The 17,157-nt window shown below is 39.0% G+C and overlaps 5 protein-coding genes across 10 annotated transcripts; 2 read left to right on the top strand and 3 right to left on the bottom strand.

Moving 5' to 3' along the window:
• The first annotated feature begins 135 nt into the window (after positions 1-135).
• On the top strand, positions 136-2,403 carry LOC145239402 (large ribosomal subunit protein eL22-like). Of its 3 annotated transcripts, none has more exons than XM_080102716.1 (5): positions 136-336; positions 669-716; positions 966-1,085; positions 1,635-1,756; positions 2,231-2,403. In XM_080102716.1, exons 2-5 carry the CDS (start codon positions 708-710, stop codon positions 2,373-2,375), a joined length of 396 nt encoding a protein of 131 aa, XP_079958842.1. In that variant the 5' UTR covers positions 136-336; positions 669-707; the 3' UTR covers positions 2,376-2,403. The 3 variants fall into 3 exon arrangements, with proteins under 3 accessions (XP_079958842.1, XP_079958840.1, XP_079958841.1); XM_080102714.1 differs by having other exon boundaries at positions 635-716; XM_080102715.1 differs by lacking the exon at positions 136-336 and having other exon boundaries at positions 605-716.
• A 914-nt stretch (positions 2,404-3,317) lies between these two features.
• Positions 3,318-7,290, top strand: LOC145238118 (NFATC2-interacting protein-like). Of its 4 annotated transcripts, none has more exons than XM_080101184.1 (8): positions 3,318-3,527; positions 3,875-4,040; positions 4,670-4,784; positions 4,867-4,971; positions 5,035-5,188; positions 5,379-5,523; positions 5,672-5,799; positions 5,865-7,290. In XM_080101184.1, the coding sequence occupies exons 2-8, from the start codon at positions 3,953-3,955 to the stop codon at positions 6,030-6,032; spliced, it is 903 nt and encodes a 300-aa protein (XP_079957310.1). In that variant the 5' UTR covers positions 3,318-3,527; positions 3,875-3,952; the 3' UTR covers positions 6,033-7,290. The 4 variants fall into 4 exon arrangements, with proteins under 4 accessions (XP_079957310.1, XP_079957312.1, XP_079957309.1 ...); XM_080101186.1 differs by lacking the exon at positions 3,318-3,527 and adding an exon at positions 3,534-3,706; XM_080101183.1 differs by lacking the exon at positions 3,318-3,527 and having other exon boundaries at positions 3,972-4,612; positions 4,870-4,971.
• LOC145238119 (max-like protein X) lies at positions 6,522-8,639 on the bottom strand. The gene is made up of 2 exons (XM_080101187.1): positions 8,154-8,639; positions 6,522-7,234 (listed from the first exon to the last, which is right to left on the bottom strand). The coding sequence occupies exons 1-2, from the start codon at positions 8,390-8,392 to the stop codon at positions 6,781-6,783; spliced, it is 693 nt and encodes a 230-aa protein (XP_079957313.1). The 5' UTR covers positions 8,393-8,639; the 3' UTR covers positions 6,522-6,780.
• A 701-nt stretch (positions 8,640-9,340) lies between these two features.
• Positions 9,341-11,449, bottom strand: LOC145238120 (trafficking protein particle complex subunit 6b-like). The gene is made up of 4 exons (XM_080101188.1): positions 11,363-11,449; positions 10,442-10,621; positions 10,217-10,300; positions 9,341-10,157 (listed from the first exon to the last, which is right to left on the bottom strand). The coding sequence occupies exons 1-4, from the start codon at positions 11,447-11,449 to the stop codon at positions 10,032-10,034; spliced, it is 477 nt and encodes a 158-aa protein (XP_079957314.1). The 3' UTR covers positions 9,341-10,031.
• A 59-nt stretch (positions 11,450-11,508) lies between these two features.
• Positions 11,509-13,215, bottom strand: LOC145238117 (putative phosphoglycerate kinase). Its single transcript, XM_080101181.1, has one exon. It carries the CDS (start codon positions 13,056-13,058, stop codon positions 11,688-11,690), a length of 1,371 nt encoding a protein of 456 aa, XP_079957307.1. The 5' UTR covers positions 13,059-13,215; the 3' UTR covers positions 11,509-11,687.
• Positions 13,216-17,157: the final 3,942 nt, after the last annotated feature.

Here is a 17,157-nt window from a genome sequence, read left to right as displayed (position 1 = left end):
AACCAATTACCACCTCCAGCAGTTAATTTCGCACAGCTGTATACCATATGTTGTCACCTTTTGTTGACTGTCAGTCGTTGACGATTGTAGCCTACGTATATATTGGCTTTGCGAACCATATCACCATCACACGATTCTGTTCAACTACATTTTACGGTAATACAATTTGCTAATGACGTTATCTTCTCCAAACGGGATATGCTCAGGGATTAGGTCTAGCAAGTGATCGGTCGCTACATATCTGCTGGTCGCAATAACATCACTAGTGAACATATCGATTCAACGCATGTGGTCATATCACACCGAAAATAAGTGATGGTGCCGCAATGACATGAGGTGAGATGTAAAATGGAGGCAACTAGCAATTTAAATCGCGCCCTACGCCTTGAATGAAACCAACAATCCACCATATTTTTATTCCAACTACTCGAAATTTGTTCAAATGATTTAACGCGAGTATTTTTTAATCCAAATAAAGGCTTCACTTTGTACCACACAAGTACCTAGTGTTGTTTTTAACATTGGTCTATCAATCAAACTTAAAATATTTACACAAGTAACTAATATTTAATGTTAAAATAAATTTTGACATCGCAACCCGTAGATTAATAAATTTCATCTTTGGTAAAATCAGTCTGCTCCGAGGTTAAAATTCTGTTCGACCAAAGTTTCAGCAGCGACCACGTTCTTTTCGTCAGGGCTTCGACATGGCAGTGGTAAGTTTGATGACCGCTAGGTATATCACCGCAACTTTTGCTGATAACTCTTTTGTATGCATATAGTTTTTGTTTTAAAAGAATAGATGTTACTTGTGGTACTGCTTTTGAAATTTGGTAAACTTGTCGAACACGTATAATATTGGATTAAGTGCGCGATTTTTTTGAAACCTTATTGTTAATTTCAAAATGGGGTAATAATCTAAACTTAAAATTTTGTTAAATGTAACACTTAGAATATTGCTTTAGGCAACCAAAAAGTCCCCTTCCCTTAAAAGTAAGGGTAAAAAGAAGAAAACTACTGCAAAGAAGTTTGTTCTCGACTGCACTCATCCGGTTGAAGATGGTATCGTAGATGCTGCAAACTTTGTAAGTGGTGGAGGTAGACTTTGAACAATCTATGTTGTTCCGTTAAAAATCCAGTTTCAAGAAATGAATTCCAAACTGTACCAACATCGTAGTTTTTCCACAACAAATGTATGGATTTTTTGCGATTGTGAACATATGGAATTTTGTCTAGCATAAAACATATACTTTGTCGCATATTTATTGGAATCCGCATTCCCAAACCTTTTCACTGTGCTGTTTGTGTGGCTTATAATTGGGGAAAGCGAATATTTTTTGGCCATAACAATATTTTTTAAACTACACCATAAAACTGTATCCATAAAACTTGTGTTCGTATTCTTTTCTACACCACATACATTATATGTCAACATATATGCAGCTTTTGCCTTACCAGCATGTTGACAAATAGTTTTACTATGTATCAATAGAAAAAATACTATGAAGGGTTTTCATTTACATTAATTCCATAACACTTCAGGTTTACCTTAATGAACTATTTTTTTGGATTAGTGTTAATTCTATGGACTAGGGCCAACTTCCCTAGCTCCAAAAATGTGTTTGTCTTTGTAGGAGCAGTTCCTGAAGAACAAAATTAAGGTGAATGGAAAGACCAACAATCTTGGTCAGCAAGTGCTCATTGAAACACTGAAGAGCAAAATTGTCATTACTTGTGAGATCCCTTTCTCAAAGAGGTTTGTACTTGAAATTATGGGTGTATTTTCACAGTACCCACACAGCTTCAACTGTCTTGGTTGTTTGTCACAGGTTTAAATGTTAGTGGAAAGTTGTCCACAAATATAGATAGTTTTAAAAAGATGTGTGATGACATGCCATTCATTGTAAAAAATACAAAAAAAACACTCTCGGATTCATGAGCTACCACATACAGCACTGAAAGTGGATTCGGGCCTAATTTAGCTCTGATGCTAAAATGTGTCTGTCGTTCAGCATATTAATTGGCTACATGCTAAGAAAGAGTAAAATACTCTGGCAGGATAATTTATTATGTTTCAACACTTGCAAAGGGTCACAAAATATATGCAGAAATGGAGGAAGCTAAAATGTTAAAGCCCTGAACTGTACACATTCAATATTGTAACTTGCAGTAAACGTTGAGATCTGGAATATTAACTACATCTACATTTTTAAAATTTATGTTTTTTTAGGTATTTGAAATATCTTACAAAGAAGTATCTCAAGAAAAACAACCTTCGTGATTGGTTGCGAGTTGTAGCATCATCCAAGGACAACTATGAGCTGAGATACTTCCAGATCAACAATGATGAAGATGAAGAAGAGGAGGATGATTAAATAACAGCAAATAAATTGCTCCGCGAAAGTGCCTTGTGACAATATTTATCCTAGTTACCACAGATTGCTAGACAGTGTTGTGCAGTTTAAACTGTAGAAGGGCTTCTTGACTGATGGTTTTTCTGTAGATTTTGGCTTCCGATGTGGTTAATTTGCTAAATAAGCCTTGTCAAGGTGTCAACTGCAGCTTCAAGGTTGTTAAAGTGGGCGGTTGCGAGTAATACATTAGAAGTAAAGCATGTAAGGAGAAGACCTACTAAGGTGCTGGCGCTGATCCTTTAAAATGACGCGCGTGTTCTGTATCAATTTTAATCGTCGCGTTTTAGGGCGATCAATACAGGTTTTTAGTTGTATACACTAAGACAGGGGCGGGCAACTTCTCCAGGTGGCGGGCCTGATATGGGAAAATGAAGTACTTGGCGGGCCGGATTTCTGAATCGATACATTAATCGCGTATTTATCCAGTGATTTAAAACGGATTTTTGACCACCTAAACCAGTGGTTCTCAAACTTTTTTATTGTCGGGGCAAAATGGTATTTTTTTAAGTATGTAGAGAGCCGCAAAAAAACGAAACCTTGAGAAAATCACTAAAGATTATTTCCTTGAAAGCTAAAATAGCAATGTTTGGTGGTTTTCTGAGGTCTGGTGCAAACCGCAAAATTAGTAGTTGGGAGCCGCATGCGGCCCCGAAAACCGAGTTTGAGAACCACTGACCTAAACCAAATACAATCAAGAACGTCACAATTACAATACAGTTCAAACAATCAAACTGATATAACATAAAATTATTCACCACAGCAAATTTAATGCATACATCACAGACTTAGATACTGCTATAACACTAACTACAGGCTACACGTGTGGAAACAAGGGAAACCGTGAAAGCAGGCCACACACAAGGTTGGCAGTTATGCCGTAACAATGGACGTATGGTACCATGGTAACAACGGCGGGAAAGTTTTTTGCTATTGGGGAGCGTTACTGTCCGGTACAACTTTGACGCAGTAAGCAAGTAGTGGGGGATTGTGGCAGACTGTGGCCGCGGGCCACATTATCATGTAAGACCGGAAACTGTCTGCGGGCCGCTCAAAATCCCGTCGCGGGCCGGATCCGGCCCGCGGGCCGTATGTTGCCCGCCCCTGCACTAAGATGTAGGTTTCACAGACTAAAATACAGCTACTCACCTACACATTTTCATCAAATTTTGTTTTACGAATGTCTGCTTATGCTCAAAAGTTTTACGTGCAGAAAAACTTCATTGTGCATCTGAAGTTTTGTAAAATGAATCTTAGCTGTCTCTGTTATATCGAAAAAAAGCCCTATGTCAAAAGTTAGTTAATAACTCGATCTGTGCTTTTTTGAAGTAATTACAATTTATGTAAACGTGAAAGACCAAGCATATTACTAACGTGTTGTTAAAAAAATAATAATTGACTTGTCACTGAACAGTTTGTGAAATTAATTTTTGTGGCTAATGTTTTTTTCGTTTGCAAAACAGGGGCTTCACCTTTCGTTTGGAGCGCGAACGGAGGGATATTCTTTTCATTCCCAAGAGTGACATTGTTATGATGAAAATATGTCATACATGTATATCGCATATGTCACAATTTTTAAAAAAATTAACTTAAATTTGCACTGCCACTGTGTTTCTTGTTCAACGTTCAGTAAGTATAGTAACACCCTCTTGCCAGCTCGTTGACAGTTTTTATATTGTGACTCGTTTATTGTAGAGATTTTTTGTTATCATAGCCCAACTACTACGCTTTTTGTTATAGCCCAACTAATATACTGTATTTGTCATCGTTAAACTTCAAGTTTTTCAAGTATACAATGAGTAAATTAAACATCGTATTTTAACCATTTAATGGCTGAATGTTGCGAAAACTTTGAATTGCTGAATAGTATGAGTAACAAAATTGTGACATTAAAATCTCACAATCCTAAAAAACCTTGCAAATGTCACCATTTTCAAGCTTGGCCAGTTTTTTAGACAAATGTGTGGGGTTAGGAGAGTAGACATTTTGAAGAAGAAAATTTTAAATTTAGCAAAATAAAATCTAAAGAATGAGTTCAAGTGAAGAAGACATCCCTGTGGTAGTAAAAGCTATCAAAAGAAGAAAGAGAGTGCTCAGTAAAGAACATTTAAATCAAAAAGTGAATTTGTATTCTCATAAAGTTACACCACTGTTAAAAAAAGTTGATGAAAACATTTTACTCCAAACAAACAATAACAAAGGTTGTTGAACACATTTAAAAGTAGTTTATAGGTTTCTTATTGATCTATTCATTACAGAGCCTCTGCATGTAACACCTGATGAACAGATACGGCCTCTGCCTCCTACACATTGTACTTTGGACACAAGCAAGGACACAGCTTCTGATGATGATGTGTTATTCATAAAGGAAGTGTAAGAAAACTATCCTGACAAATCTCTTTACATTAAAAAATCAAAAATTTGCAGTGTTTTCAAGTAAAAGATTTGTTTTTAGGAGTCCTATTAAAGATGCTCCTGTTACACCACCACCAGTTAAAAGATCAAGACAACAGCACAGCCGACCCTCAACTATTGAAAGAAAGAGAAATCGTTTACTGAAGTAAATTACTAACTTGTAGTTAGATAAAAACCATATGTTATATGTTGTCAGTTAATTTTGCAGGAATGTGGCATCAGTGGTATCCCTTGCTCAATCACATGACCTAATCAACCAGTCTTTTGAACCAAATGCGAATGAGAGTATCGAAGAACCTAGCAGACATTTGCTTGTTAAAATTCGTTTCCACTCAACAATCTATAGGTTTCCTCATGAAAAGGTAATATTAAGTTGTTTCTTATGACATAAATTTGTTAAACGAAACTTTTTTTGTTGCCATTAAGTTTCTTGCTCCAGGGAACATGTGTGCTCAGTATGGAACTGACTCTCTTTTGAGCACAACTCAGTTATGCTAACCACTCTTGCTGAAGCTTTGGATAATCTTACTAACAAGTTTTGTTGTTGTTCAGAATTTGACATTTGATTCGATTTTCACTGCTCTTGCCCGAAAACAAGGTGTTACCAGTGACCTATTGTTCATGACTTTCAATGACCATACAATAAAACCATCAGACACCCCAGTATCTATTGGATTATCTGTTGCTGATATAATTGGTATGTAGCTATACCTAAAATTTCCATATTTCAGTTGTTCCAACCTTTTTAGATGTGGCACCTTTGTCCCTTCTTCATATTTTAGTTGTTTAAAAATACAATTTTCATAAAGCAACTTACCTCTAACCATGATTAAGCACATTAACAGATTGTGTACTTCTGGACAAAGATGTTCTTGTAAAAACCTTGCAGTCTAGTAAGTGCAAAGCAGACAATATTAAACTGCACTTTCAGTGTACCTCAGTAAAGACCAAGAGAAGCTTTTTTGTTAATAAGGTAGGCAAATTAAAAGGTTGTTTTTCTCTAATGTTGGCACAACCTTTTACCATTTTGTTGCCCAGTATCATCCTTTGGAATGTACAATGTTAAAGTATGCTCAATCAATTGGGTGCGATCTTCATGTGTTATTATTTCAATTTGATGGTGAACGGATTGAACTTTCTTCAACTGCATCACAGCTGGATTTGGAGACTGATGACTGCATTGATGTATTAAGACGGCACACATAAAGTCGTTGTGGACACCAATAAGTGCATTGCCTGTATGTTTTTTTTGTGGTTACTTTATAATGTACAGTGGCGGGAAGGGCTGCAATTGAAAACCAGACTTTCTTTTAAAAGGTCATTTTACTGTGACTGTTGAGGGGTGTACAACCTGGGTATAGCCATGAATACAATTCTATGTGGCTGCAAACATGTGTATTAAAATGTATAAATTGACAGTCATGCATTGATTAAAACCAATCGTGTTCAAAATGATTTTTTGGGTTAGAAAATTAAATTACAGGTCAACAAGATATACAAGTCCAAGCCGCTCAGTGCATGACAAAGTGTATTACATAAATCTAGATCTACTGTCGTCATGGGTGGGGATTATATCAGATAAATCCTATTTATTTACAAAACATTGTTTTCTGTTATAAATAAAAACTCATCACCCCATAGCAAAATAGCTGTGCACCCCTGCTGTAGAATACAAGTTTAAAACATACCTTAAAATGTCCATACCACTGAGTGGTGCTATTTTATTCCTCCCACATTTGTACAAAGGATGTTATTTGTATCATTCAATACTAATTAAACAACGAGTAGGCATTTTAAGTAGAAATTGCAAAACAAAATTAAACATATTTTGCAGTGTTGTTCATAAACAAGAATGAAATAAATCACACACATTCAACATGACTTAAAATTACAAGGGATTAAAACGTATGCTTGGCTTGTGCTCCAAGGCAAGTTGGAGAAAATCTACAAGGCTCTACAATAGCCGTTGGTTTCTCATGGGCAACAACACCTCATTTAATGCAGTCCTGAGTGACTGTGGTTTGCATTGCTCTTCAATCCAATTGATAACACCATGTGATAGCTCTTGAAAGTCATTTGTGGAAACAGTGGCATTAAAGGATTGGAACATCTTTTCCATGAGCTCTTTGAAGATATGAAATTTTACTTCTTCCGAAACCACACCACCAGCTAAATTGTGACTGGACTGTTGTTCTCTTAAAATGCGCTCATAGTTTTCCTTTAAAATCGTGAGTGCCATTTTTTCCTTTCTTAATTTACTAAGTTCGTCTGCCTGTTTCTTCTGTTGCTGCTGAAGAAATTCAATGTATGATAATGATCTTTGTAAAACCACAGCCTTGCTAAGTTTTTGTGCACCCATGTCACTTGGTGAAGAACAGTTTGGAACCAAGGCCTGAAGGTCTTCATACCTGCAATTGAAATGTGTTTATGTTCAGCATAATAAACTTCATGTTCAGCAAAAGAATTTTTAAATGTGTGTTTACGAAAACAGCCTAAAGTGGAAAGGTGACTTAGCTATGTATTGCGCTTTTCTATAATTTATACATACTTCATCATATTTATTGGGTATCCATTTATTATTTTCACAACAGATATATGTCGGTTACCTCAGTTTATTAGAATCGTACATTTAACACCATATTTGTTTCCGCAAGCAGAAACAAATGGGTACCTACAAACACATAATCATCAGCAGTATTAATAGAGTGCAATAGCTTTGAAGTTTGGAAAGGCAAACAGATAAAACGTAAGAAATGCATTTATTTAATTAAACCCAAGTTTAAACTTTTTGTCCACCTCCTTTCTACATCATAAGAATGTTCACACATTGATTAGTAACGAAAAAAGTACACACAATCTCCCTGTGATTTCTTTGCTTTAGCTAGGTTGAACTGTAGTAAGTTTAAGGTAGCCATTATCGTTTAACGCCCTTTCAGTGACCAGCAGTTTATTTTCTGGCAAAACCCAAGTATGGTTTGACAAAGTTATTTCATGTTGTGATACAGAAGTACCAAATTGTTTTTGCAATATATATGCTAATAACTTGTAGTAGCCTTTTACAGTGATGTAGCCAAGAGGAGAATATCCTCTTAATGAACTTTCACATTTGTTTTGGTGACATGTATTTCATCTTTGTTAGTTTCAAAATTAAAACTGTTTTTTTTTACCACAATCAGTTTTAGGGCAACCTTGAAAAATGTTTGAAAAGTATTTTCATTCGGCTTATAATCTGCAAGTTGTATGCCCTAAATATGTAAAAATTAACAAATGAGTAGAACCTTAACCAATCAAAACATATTTACCATAAAACCTCAATTGTCCACCTACCCTTTGCGAATAGCATCTCTTCTCTTTTTTTCTGCTTGTGTGTGTGCCTCACGTCTTCTTTCTTTGTAAGCTTGTAGTTTATCAACATTTTCATCATCTTCTTCATCTGTGTTTGGCACTGATGAAGCAGCACTTGAAGGATTTGAAACTTGCATAAGATTGGTTGTGTTCATTGTCATGTCCATATCAAGGCTGGATCCAGTCAACTCAAAGGGTACATTGTCCATGAAACTTGCCATTTTGTACTGGGTTATATGTTTGTGGTTCTTCCAAGACTACCAGCGTTTGTGTTAAGTAAGAGTCAAGTCACGATTTTGCAACAGTCCACAATATCACTAATAGTTAACATTTTGATTTCATTATTTGTCCAGATGCCCCCATAAAGCATGTGGGGTTGGACTTGCTTGAATCTTTCTGGTTATTTAAAAGGCATAAAATTACCTCGGTTTATTTTGTAGTGGTCTGGAGGAAAAAGCTTAGCCGTGTTATAATAGGAAACTATAATTGAAAAAATACACAAAAAATAGCTATCCAGTCATCAACTTATTCCCTGCTGCAGCAACAAATTACTTTGCTACAACACACATGACAACAGCAAACAATTAACAGCATTTAAACACCAAGCGTAACCAAAAAAGTTGAATCTGAACATGCTTCTGTAGAACCTAACCGCTGTACAGTAATGCTCCTGAATTATTAGCAATCAAAAATTTTAATGAAAACATTTTAACCAGATATACTTGTACATTTGTTTAAAATTAAACAGTCCTTGTCCATGTACCCTGTTTCATGAAAAACTGCATTCTGTGCTGAAATTACAGTCCTAAATAGTTATTCTGTCAAGTAATAAAATCAGTTTTTGTTTTAGAGAACGTTCAGGGAACGCCCTAAGCTGTTGATGTGCACTGTGCAGTGTTTACTTACACATAGTCTGTGGTCCCCAATCAAACATGGCGATGACGTAGGTCGTAACTAGTACTACTCGTAACTCATGTACGCACGACAGGAAATACTTTAGATTTTATAAAACATAACGTATGTTAATGCTTATCATATTAGGGCAGGACAAGCTTCAAAACATTGCGATATATTCTCAAGGTCACACTCGCAAGCGTGCGCAATGAACTTTTCTTGTTTGCCATGATTGAACAAAAAAATCCAGGGAATTCCCCATGCAGTAGAAAGAATAGGCAAAAGACCAAACTGAATTTATTTTTCTTGATCAAAGAAGTAAAGCTATACAATCGTGTCACACAATTGAGGTCAAAAATTGTCGATTTCAGAATAATACATAAAGGAACCAAGGTTAAAGGCGCTGCAGCGTGACGTGAAAGCGGGATAAATTGATTATGTTGGGATTAACAGGAATGGGAACACGTTGGTGAACTAGCGGACGTGGAATTCATTGTGTAATCAAATTACCGAGAAAAACATACCTGTGAGTTTTATCGACCCAGGGTTTCTAAACAAGAGACGCAACCTACAGTACAACAGAAGACGTTTGCTTAGCATTTTTGATCATACTTGATTTACGCATCATCTCCCGACTGTTTACTAATATCAGTTTTATGGGAACAAAAATGAAACTCCACCTCAAGACCTTAGAATTGTATCCATTGAAAGTTATGATTTTTGCAGTTGGCTTTTTTGCTTATACGCATAACAAAGTAAGCTTAACCAGTACAAAAAACAACCAACAGCAAACATGGTATTGCACTTAAACTTCCAATAGTGTCAGAAACTTTAAACAAAAAATGTTGCACATGTATTGCATTATTTTAGGGTGTCCACTCCTGCAATGATGAAATGCACCTAGCAATTTGAAACAATGTGTTGCTTCATCTTTTCTCCAACATCTGGGATAACATAACCATTCTGCTACACCCGTTGTATCATTATTTGGAACTTGACTGCCGGCATGCTGATGACTTCAGCAGTAACAATACTGTTAATTCCAAGGTTGGCAAGAGCACCTCTTACAAAACCACAGGGAATTGCCAAAAACTGAATAGGAAATAAAATGAGAGCATAAAAGAAATTTACATACAAATCAGCATACCTACCCGTGGAGCAAACTCCAGGTACTGCTTTCCAGATGAAATTCGTTTTAGTAGTTTAAAGCAATTGTCTTGCAAAACATACACACCCTAAAAACGAAACATAAAACGTACAATAATGCTAACAAGACACGATGTCGGACAGAAAACTATTTTACTGTTTAATTCACAAATACAGATTATTTTTCAATGAATAAGACAGTGTCCAGGTGACTGACCTAAATTAAATACCTGATGGTTTGTTCGCAAGTTGTCCACTTGTTTCTGGTACATGGCTGACCAGAAGTCACGGCATACAAACTTCATGATTTCCAATTCATCTTTAAACCGTGATGAATCCTTTGTTAGTTGCTCTGCTAAAGATTGACCAATTCGAAATCCATGAGACTCCAAAATTGAAATCTGCTTTGACTGAACAAGACCAAAAGTTTAGAAAACATTGAGTGATCCCAGTACTCTATTTAATGGTTATCCACATACATCAATAACAACATATATACATGTATGAACTAATTTTGTTTACCGTTTAACAACAGAAACATGGTCACCACAGGTATGTAAATGCTAATTGGAGTGTAACCATTTTTAGATTCAAAAAGACAAATACGTGAACACACAGAATGCATTTATTGAATTGTTCCCAACCTGTATGCCCTGGCTATGTTTATATTATTAACATGTTTTACATTATAATTTAAGCATAAACATTACTGCCAAGGTACTGGTGTATACAGAATACGTCGTTCAGACGTTTCGACAATCTCTGTTGTCATCATCAGTGCAGGTTTTACATTATACAGTTGTAAAGAACACAGGAAAAAATACTCCTAATCCTACCAGAATTTTTATGTTTAACAATAGCCTGGCTATATATGTCCAAAGTTGGTTTTAAAAAAATTAAACCTTTCAGAAACCCTATTTTGTATGACAGTTTATTTATGTCAATTCATGTGTATACTGTCTAGGAATAGGAATAAAGGGTTGGTTAAAAATACCCAAGTACATAACATACAAAATTTGGAAGGATCAACTTATGATAACCAAAGTGAAAGCTTTTTTACAAACTGTGTGAAACAAATTTTTATTAAATTTATGTAAAAGCTTTTCACATTTCAAACTACTAAGTAGCCTGATAAATGTGGAACATTTTACCTTCATATCAATGTCATTGCTGTAAACATATGATATCAGTTCATCATGCAAAAGTTCAAAGAGAACATTGGTTGCATCTTCTTGCATTGTGTACAAGTGCCTTAATATGAGGTCATTACCACCGGTTCCTAATCAGTTAAACACTGCAACAATTACATCAATGTTACAACCTTTTTTTAATCGAATTAAAGAAGCGTGTGTGTGCTATAATAACACTTAACAGCGAAACAACTCAGCACATAATCCAACACAAAACATACATGGTAATCCATAATGTCATGAACTTTCATTGGAGTCACAAATTGAATTTGGAACATTTTACATCTTACAGTTTTGATGCATCTGACAAAGCTTTAACTCCAGGCAATGTCTTACCCTCCAACAATTCAAGACTTGCCCCACCTCCTGTACTAACATGGCTTACTTTATCTTCTGTATTCCACTTTGCACAGCATGTAGCAGTATCACCTCCACCAATAATGGTGGTTGCCCCATTAGCAGTGGCTGCAACAACCTCATCCATCATTGACTTCGTTCCACAGGCAAAATTTTTATATTCAAACACACCTGCAGGCCCATTCCACACAACAGTTTTTGCCCTTCGAATCACATCTGCAAACAATTTGTTGCTCTCCTTGCCTACATCCATTCCAAGCCAATCATCTGGAATGCCACCTTCCACTGTAGCATATCCAACTTTTGCATCTTCTGCAAACTTATCTCCAGTTACAAAATCAATAGGGAGATGAATTTTAACATTTTTACCATTGGCAGTCTCCATTAGTTCTTTGACAATTTTTGCTCCCTCATCATCATAAAGCGACTTGCCAATTTTCATATCATGCAACACTTTCATGAATGTAAAAGCCATGCCACCACCAATTATCATTTCATTCACTTTCTGAATCATATTCTTAATTAGCTGAATTTTATCTGCAACTTTAGCACCACCTAAAATGGCCAGAAATGGTGCTTGTGGATTCTCAAGAGCTTTTGCAAAATACTCAAGTTCCTTTTTGACAAGAAAGCCAGAGGCACGTTGCTCAAGGTCAACACCAACCATTGAACTATGTGCTCGGTGGGCTGTGCCAAAAGCATCATTGACATATACGTCACCGAGTTTGGAAAGGCTGTGTCGAAATTCTTTCACCTTTTCTGGATCAGCTTTGAGTTTTGTGCCATCTTCTGCAACACCCTTTCCTTCCTCTTCTATATGAAAACGAAGGTTTTCCAACAGAATGACGGATCCTTGTGGAGGATCACAACATTTGGCCTCAACTTCCGCACCAATGCAGTCATTAAGAAAAAGAATATTAGTCACAAGAAGAGTTTTTAATTCAGCAGCAACAGGTCCAAGAGAATATTTTTCTTGTTTTCTTCCATCAGGTCTGCCAAGATGGCTCATCAGAACAACTGACTTTGCACCTGCTTCTAAACAGTACTTGATGGATGGCAATGCTGCGACAATTCTCTGATTATTGGTGATTCTTCCATCTTTGAGTGGAACATTGAAGTCAACCCTTATTAAAACTCTTTTGTTTTTTACATCCAGTTGATCAATACTGAGTTTATCCAGTGACATTTTGGTATTGCAAAAGTAGCAAACAAACAAATGCAAATTTGGAATTGCTCTAACAATCTGATTTAAATTGCAATGTGTAAGAACGTTTATTACCCTATTTCCCTGACATAACATGACACACCCATTATTAAAAATTCCTTTACATTGGCATCAAGCAAACGCAACGTGTATATCGAATAGTAAGTAATAAGCTTGATTCACGTTCTGCTTTTTAGTTTTTACGCTTCGGATCAACGTTTCTTAACCCCTGGTTCTAGTTTTTTTTATATGTACATATAAAACGACAGGTCACAATATTTATCTTGTAAATTAACGTGGTTTAGACTACTTAGTTCACAGCATTACTAAAACTTCCACAACAAACGACCTTCACAAGTTACCCTATGTGTTTTGTTGCTTCGGATCGGACATTGAATATCAGAGGTCAGGGTCATGGTTCACTGCTATTTTGTTTTTATGATTTCTTTAGTTTTGTCTCTAAAATTTATTGAGAAATGTAGGGACAAGCTAGTGGTCGCAGATCTGAATACCGTAGACAAAACGTCAAACGCTTGTTATTGCAAAATCGCTTCACAATTATAAAGTATAGGCCTACTACAGATAATGTAGAGTTAAATATTTTCGAGGCCTATTTCCAGCACTAATTAAAACTACTTTTAATTGTATCATCATAGATTCGGTATCATACGAGAGAAGCGAATATATAATGCGTGATGGTAATCACCATCTTTGGTCTACACTCTACAGCAGTGGTTCTCACTTTTTGAGTGGTTCACAGGACGTTTATTATATTTGGTGATAAACTGAGAAAAGTTGCATACAATTTATTGAATAGTTAGTTCGAAAAAAGCTTTTTAAAAAGCTAAGTTCTTGTCCATTTATTTTTAGCTGTTAGCTCTTTGATATCCCTATTTGAAATTCTGTATTGAAGGAATACATAAATGCTTGTTGATACTTTTTTTTTTTTTTTTTTTTTTCTGTTGTTGATACTGTAGCGAGGTGTTTATTCGAGGTAGCCTACATCGTAATAGAATAACACAATGAGCGAATACGCCGCATAAGACGAGAGTCAGAGAAAGAAGGCAATCTGTCCGGTTCGCTGTAGTGTGAAGGCACACGATAACGGTAGTGAGAGAGCCGCTACATGACCCCCCTCCAGAAACGGACATAATAAAATTAACACATAAAACGCGACGGAGTGCGAATTTGACGCGTGCGCGTGTGTTGACCCGAAGGTAAAGTTTCTGGCTGATGACCTGGTGGATCCGCCAGGGCAGGAACGGGTTCGGGTGGAGCCGGATCGGGCGGTGCTGAAGTATGCGATTCCTTCTCGGATGGCACCGGTTGTGTCGGCGTTGGTTGGTGCGCGGAATTGGGAGGGCGACCACGGCGTGGGGGCTGGGCCACTTGTACCGGCTGCGTAAGGTCGACATGCGCTGGCTTAAGACGGTCGATGGAAACGAGCTGGTTGCTTTCGCCGATGGCAAGCGTGAAACCCTTGATGCCTCGATTAATGACGCGAAAAGGGCCATCGTAAGGTGGTGTAAGCGGGGGTCTGTGGCCTTCTTTCCGTACGAAAACGTACGGAGTGGAGGCCAATGCTGCAGGGACCGTTGTGTGGACAGGGCCGTGGCGTGACATTGGAGTCGGTACAAGTTGACGCACCGTAGCCTTTAACGATGGAAGAACCGTTTGGGGTGAAGGCTCGTGATGTTCTTGGCGGAAAAAATCGCCTGGAACGGTGATGGCAGAGCCGTAAACAAGTTCGGCCGATGAAGCCTGCAGGTCTTCCTTTGGAGCTGTGCGGATTCCAAGCATAACCCATGGTAGTTCGTCGACCCAATTGGGGCCCGTTAGACGTGCCATGAGTGCACTTTTCATGTGGCGATGAAATCGTTCCGCCAGGCCATTAGCTTGTGGATGGAACGAGGTTGTGCGGTGCAGTTGAATACCAAGAAGCTGGGTGAAAACCGTCCATAGATCGGAGGTAAACTGGGGGCCGCGATCTGATGATATGTCAGCTGGAACCCCAAAACGGGATACCCAATGGAAAGCAAATGCGCGTGCACACGTTATGGTGGTAGAATCAGGCATAGGAATTGCTTCTGGCCAACGAGTAAAACGGTCGACCAAGGTAAGGAGGTATCTGTTACCCTGCGAAGGTGCAAGCGGTCCAACAATGTCGACGTTGAGATGCTGAAAGCGTGCATAGCAGGGCGGGTAGCTTGCTAGAGGCGCACGGACGTGGCGTTGGACCTTTGCCTTCTGACAGCGGACACACTGTTTTGCCCAAAGGCCAACTTGGCGTTTTAAGCCGTGCCAAACAAACTTTGAAGCGACAAGTTTGCGTGTTGGCCGTATGGATGGGTGCGAAAGACCGTGTATAATGTCAAAAACTTTGCGTTGCCATGAGGTTGGGACAATTGGACGAGGCGATCCAGAGGAAACGTCACAAAGGATTGTAGTTCCAGATGGATTAATCTGTATGTCCTCTAGCTTAAGGTTAGTGACAGCGGTACGATATACTTGAACCTCCGGAGCGACCTGCGCAGCTGCCAGTGCCGAATAATCCAAGTCAAGTGGGAATCGAACAGCATCAATGGAACCGCGGGAAAGCGCGTCGGCCACGTGGTTTTGTTTGCCTTCGATGTGGCGCACATCTGTGGTAAACTCAGAAATGGCGGTTAAATGACGTTGTTGGCGTGCTGACCACGGAGCGGACACTTTGGTGAAAGCAAAGGTCAGAGGCTTGTGATCGGTATAGGCGGTAAACACGTGACCTTCCAAAAAATAGCGAAAATGACGAATGGCGAGATGCAAGGCGAGCAGTTCCCTGTCAAAAGCGCTGTATTTGAGCTCCGGTGGTCGCAGGCGTTTGCTAAAAAATGCCAATGGTCGCCAGGCATTATTGATAAATTGCTGGAGAACAGCCCCGATGGAATGCTGTGATGCATCGCTGGTCACAGCAGTCGGTGCATCAGGCAAGGGATGGTGCAACAGCGTGGCGTTCGCTAGGGCGGTTTTTGCCTCCGAGAAAGCCAAATCTAAGCTGTCACTCCAAAGCAACGTTGTAGGATTGCCCTTGAGTGCCTCATAAATAGGAGACATAATGCGTGCAGCGCCAGGAATGAAACGGTGGTAAAAGTTTACCATACCTGCAAACTTCTGAAGGCCTTTGACAGTGGTGGGGCGCGGAAAACCTTGAATAGCCTCGACTTTGTTGGGAAGGGGCCGGGCGCCGGTACTGTCAACGCGATGCCCCAGAAAATCAATTTGGGAAACTCCAAACTTGCACTTTCCCAGGTTGATGACAAGGCCATGGTCGGAAAGCTGTTTGAAAAGACGCTTTAAATGGTAGTAGTGCTCGGAAAGAGACTTGCTGGCGACGAGGATGTCATCAAGATAGACGAACACAAAGTCTAAAGATTGACATACCGTATCCATCAGTCGCTGGAAGGCCCGTGCCGCGTTTTTTAAGCCAAATGGCATGCGAAGGAATTCAAAAAGACCAAAAGGGGTAATGACCGCGGTTTTCGCGATGTCATCAGGTGCCACAGGAACCTGGTGGTAGCCGCGAACAAGGTCAATTTTGGAAAAAACACTAGATCCTGCCAACCGGGCCGAAAAGTCTTGAATGTGAGGAATTGCGTAACGATCAGGCTGGGTAGCTGCGTTAAGACGCCGGTAATCGCCGCAGGGGCGCCACCCACCGGAAGACTTTGGAACCATGTGCAGTGGCGAGGCCCATGGACTAGAAGAACGTCGAATAATGCCCAGTTGCAGCATGTTGTGAAATTCCTTTTTAGCGAGGCTGAGTTTCTCGGGAGGGAGACGACGAGCGCGAGAGTGCACGGGTGGGCCGTTAGTGGGAATGAAATGCTGAACTCCATGCTTGGGAAGCGACTGTGAAAAGTGGGGAGTGGTTATTCCTGGAAACTCGGCCAATAGTCGAGCATAGACAGACGTGCCCGCGGCAACAGCATTAAGGTTCGGCGCTGTTTGCGATGCCTTACCCAGTGCAACGCTGGAGAAGGTTTCGGCATTGATAAGGCGTCGATGCTTGAGGTCAACTAAAAGCGAATGTGCCCTCAGAAAGTCGGCGCCGAGCAGCGGCCGAGAAACTTCGGCAAGGACAAATTTCCATTGAAATTTGCCGGAAGGTAAATGCATGGTTACTAGACGAGAACCGTACGTCGGAATATGGGTTTTGCCG

This window comes from Phallusia mammillata, chromosome 7, assembly GCF_965637545.1.
Source record: "Phallusia mammillata chromosome 7, kaPhaMamm4.hap1.1, whole genome shotgun sequence".
Classification (NCBI taxonomy): Eukaryota; Metazoa; Chordata; class Ascidiacea; order Phlebobranchia; family Ascidiidae; genus Phallusia; species Phallusia mammillata.
Note: the sequence above shows the minus strand (reverse complement) of the source record. Positions and strands in the feature narration are given on the sequence as shown.

Bases quoted from the DNA above. Each gene is read 5' to 3' on its own strand.
- LOC145239402 (XM_080102716.1), top strand. The intron at 1,086-1,634 runs GTAAGTGGTGGA...TTGTCTTTGTAG, and splicing joins TCGTAGATGCTGCAAACTTT to GAGCAGTTCCTGAAGAACAA. The intron at 1,757-2,230 runs GTTTGTACTTGA...ATGTTTTTTTAG, and splicing joins GAGATCCCTTTCTCAAAGAG to GTATTTGAAATATCTTACAA.
- LOC145238118 (XM_080101182.1), top strand. From the start codon at position 4,441: ATGAGTTCAAGTGAAGAAGACATCCCTGTGGTAGTAAAAGCTATCAAA. The intron at 4,785-4,866 runs GTAAGAAAACTA...ATTTGTTTTTAG, and splicing joins GTGTTATTCATAAAGGAAGT to GAGTCCTATTAAAGATGCTC. The intron at 5,800-5,864 runs GTAGGCAAATTA...TTTGTTGCCCAG, and splicing joins GAAGCTTTTTTGTTAATAAG to TATCATCCTTTGGAATGTAC.
- LOC145238119 (XM_080101187.1), bottom strand. From the start codon at position 8,392: ATGGCAAGTTTCATGGACAATGTACCCTTTGAGTTGACTGGATCCAGC. The intron at 7,235-8,153 runs GTAGGTGGACAA...TTTCAATTGCAG, and splicing joins AGAGATGCTATTCGCAAAGG to GTATGAAGACCTTCAGGCCT.
- LOC145238120 (XM_080101188.1), bottom strand. From the start codon at position 11,449: ATGCAAGAAGATGCAACCAATGTTCTCTTTGAACTTTTGCATGATGAA. The intron at 10,622-11,362 runs GTAAAATGTTCC...GGTCTTGTTCAG, and splicing joins GCAATGACATTGATATGAAG to TCAAAGCAGATTTCAATTTT. The intron at 10,158-10,216 runs GTAGGTATGCTG...TTTCCTATTCAG, and splicing joins ACCTGGAGTTTGCTCCACGG to TTTTTGGCAATTCCCTGTGG.
- LOC145238117 (XM_080101181.1), bottom strand. From the start codon at position 13,058: ATGTTATGTCAGGGAAATAGGGTAATAAACGTTCTTACACATTGCAAT.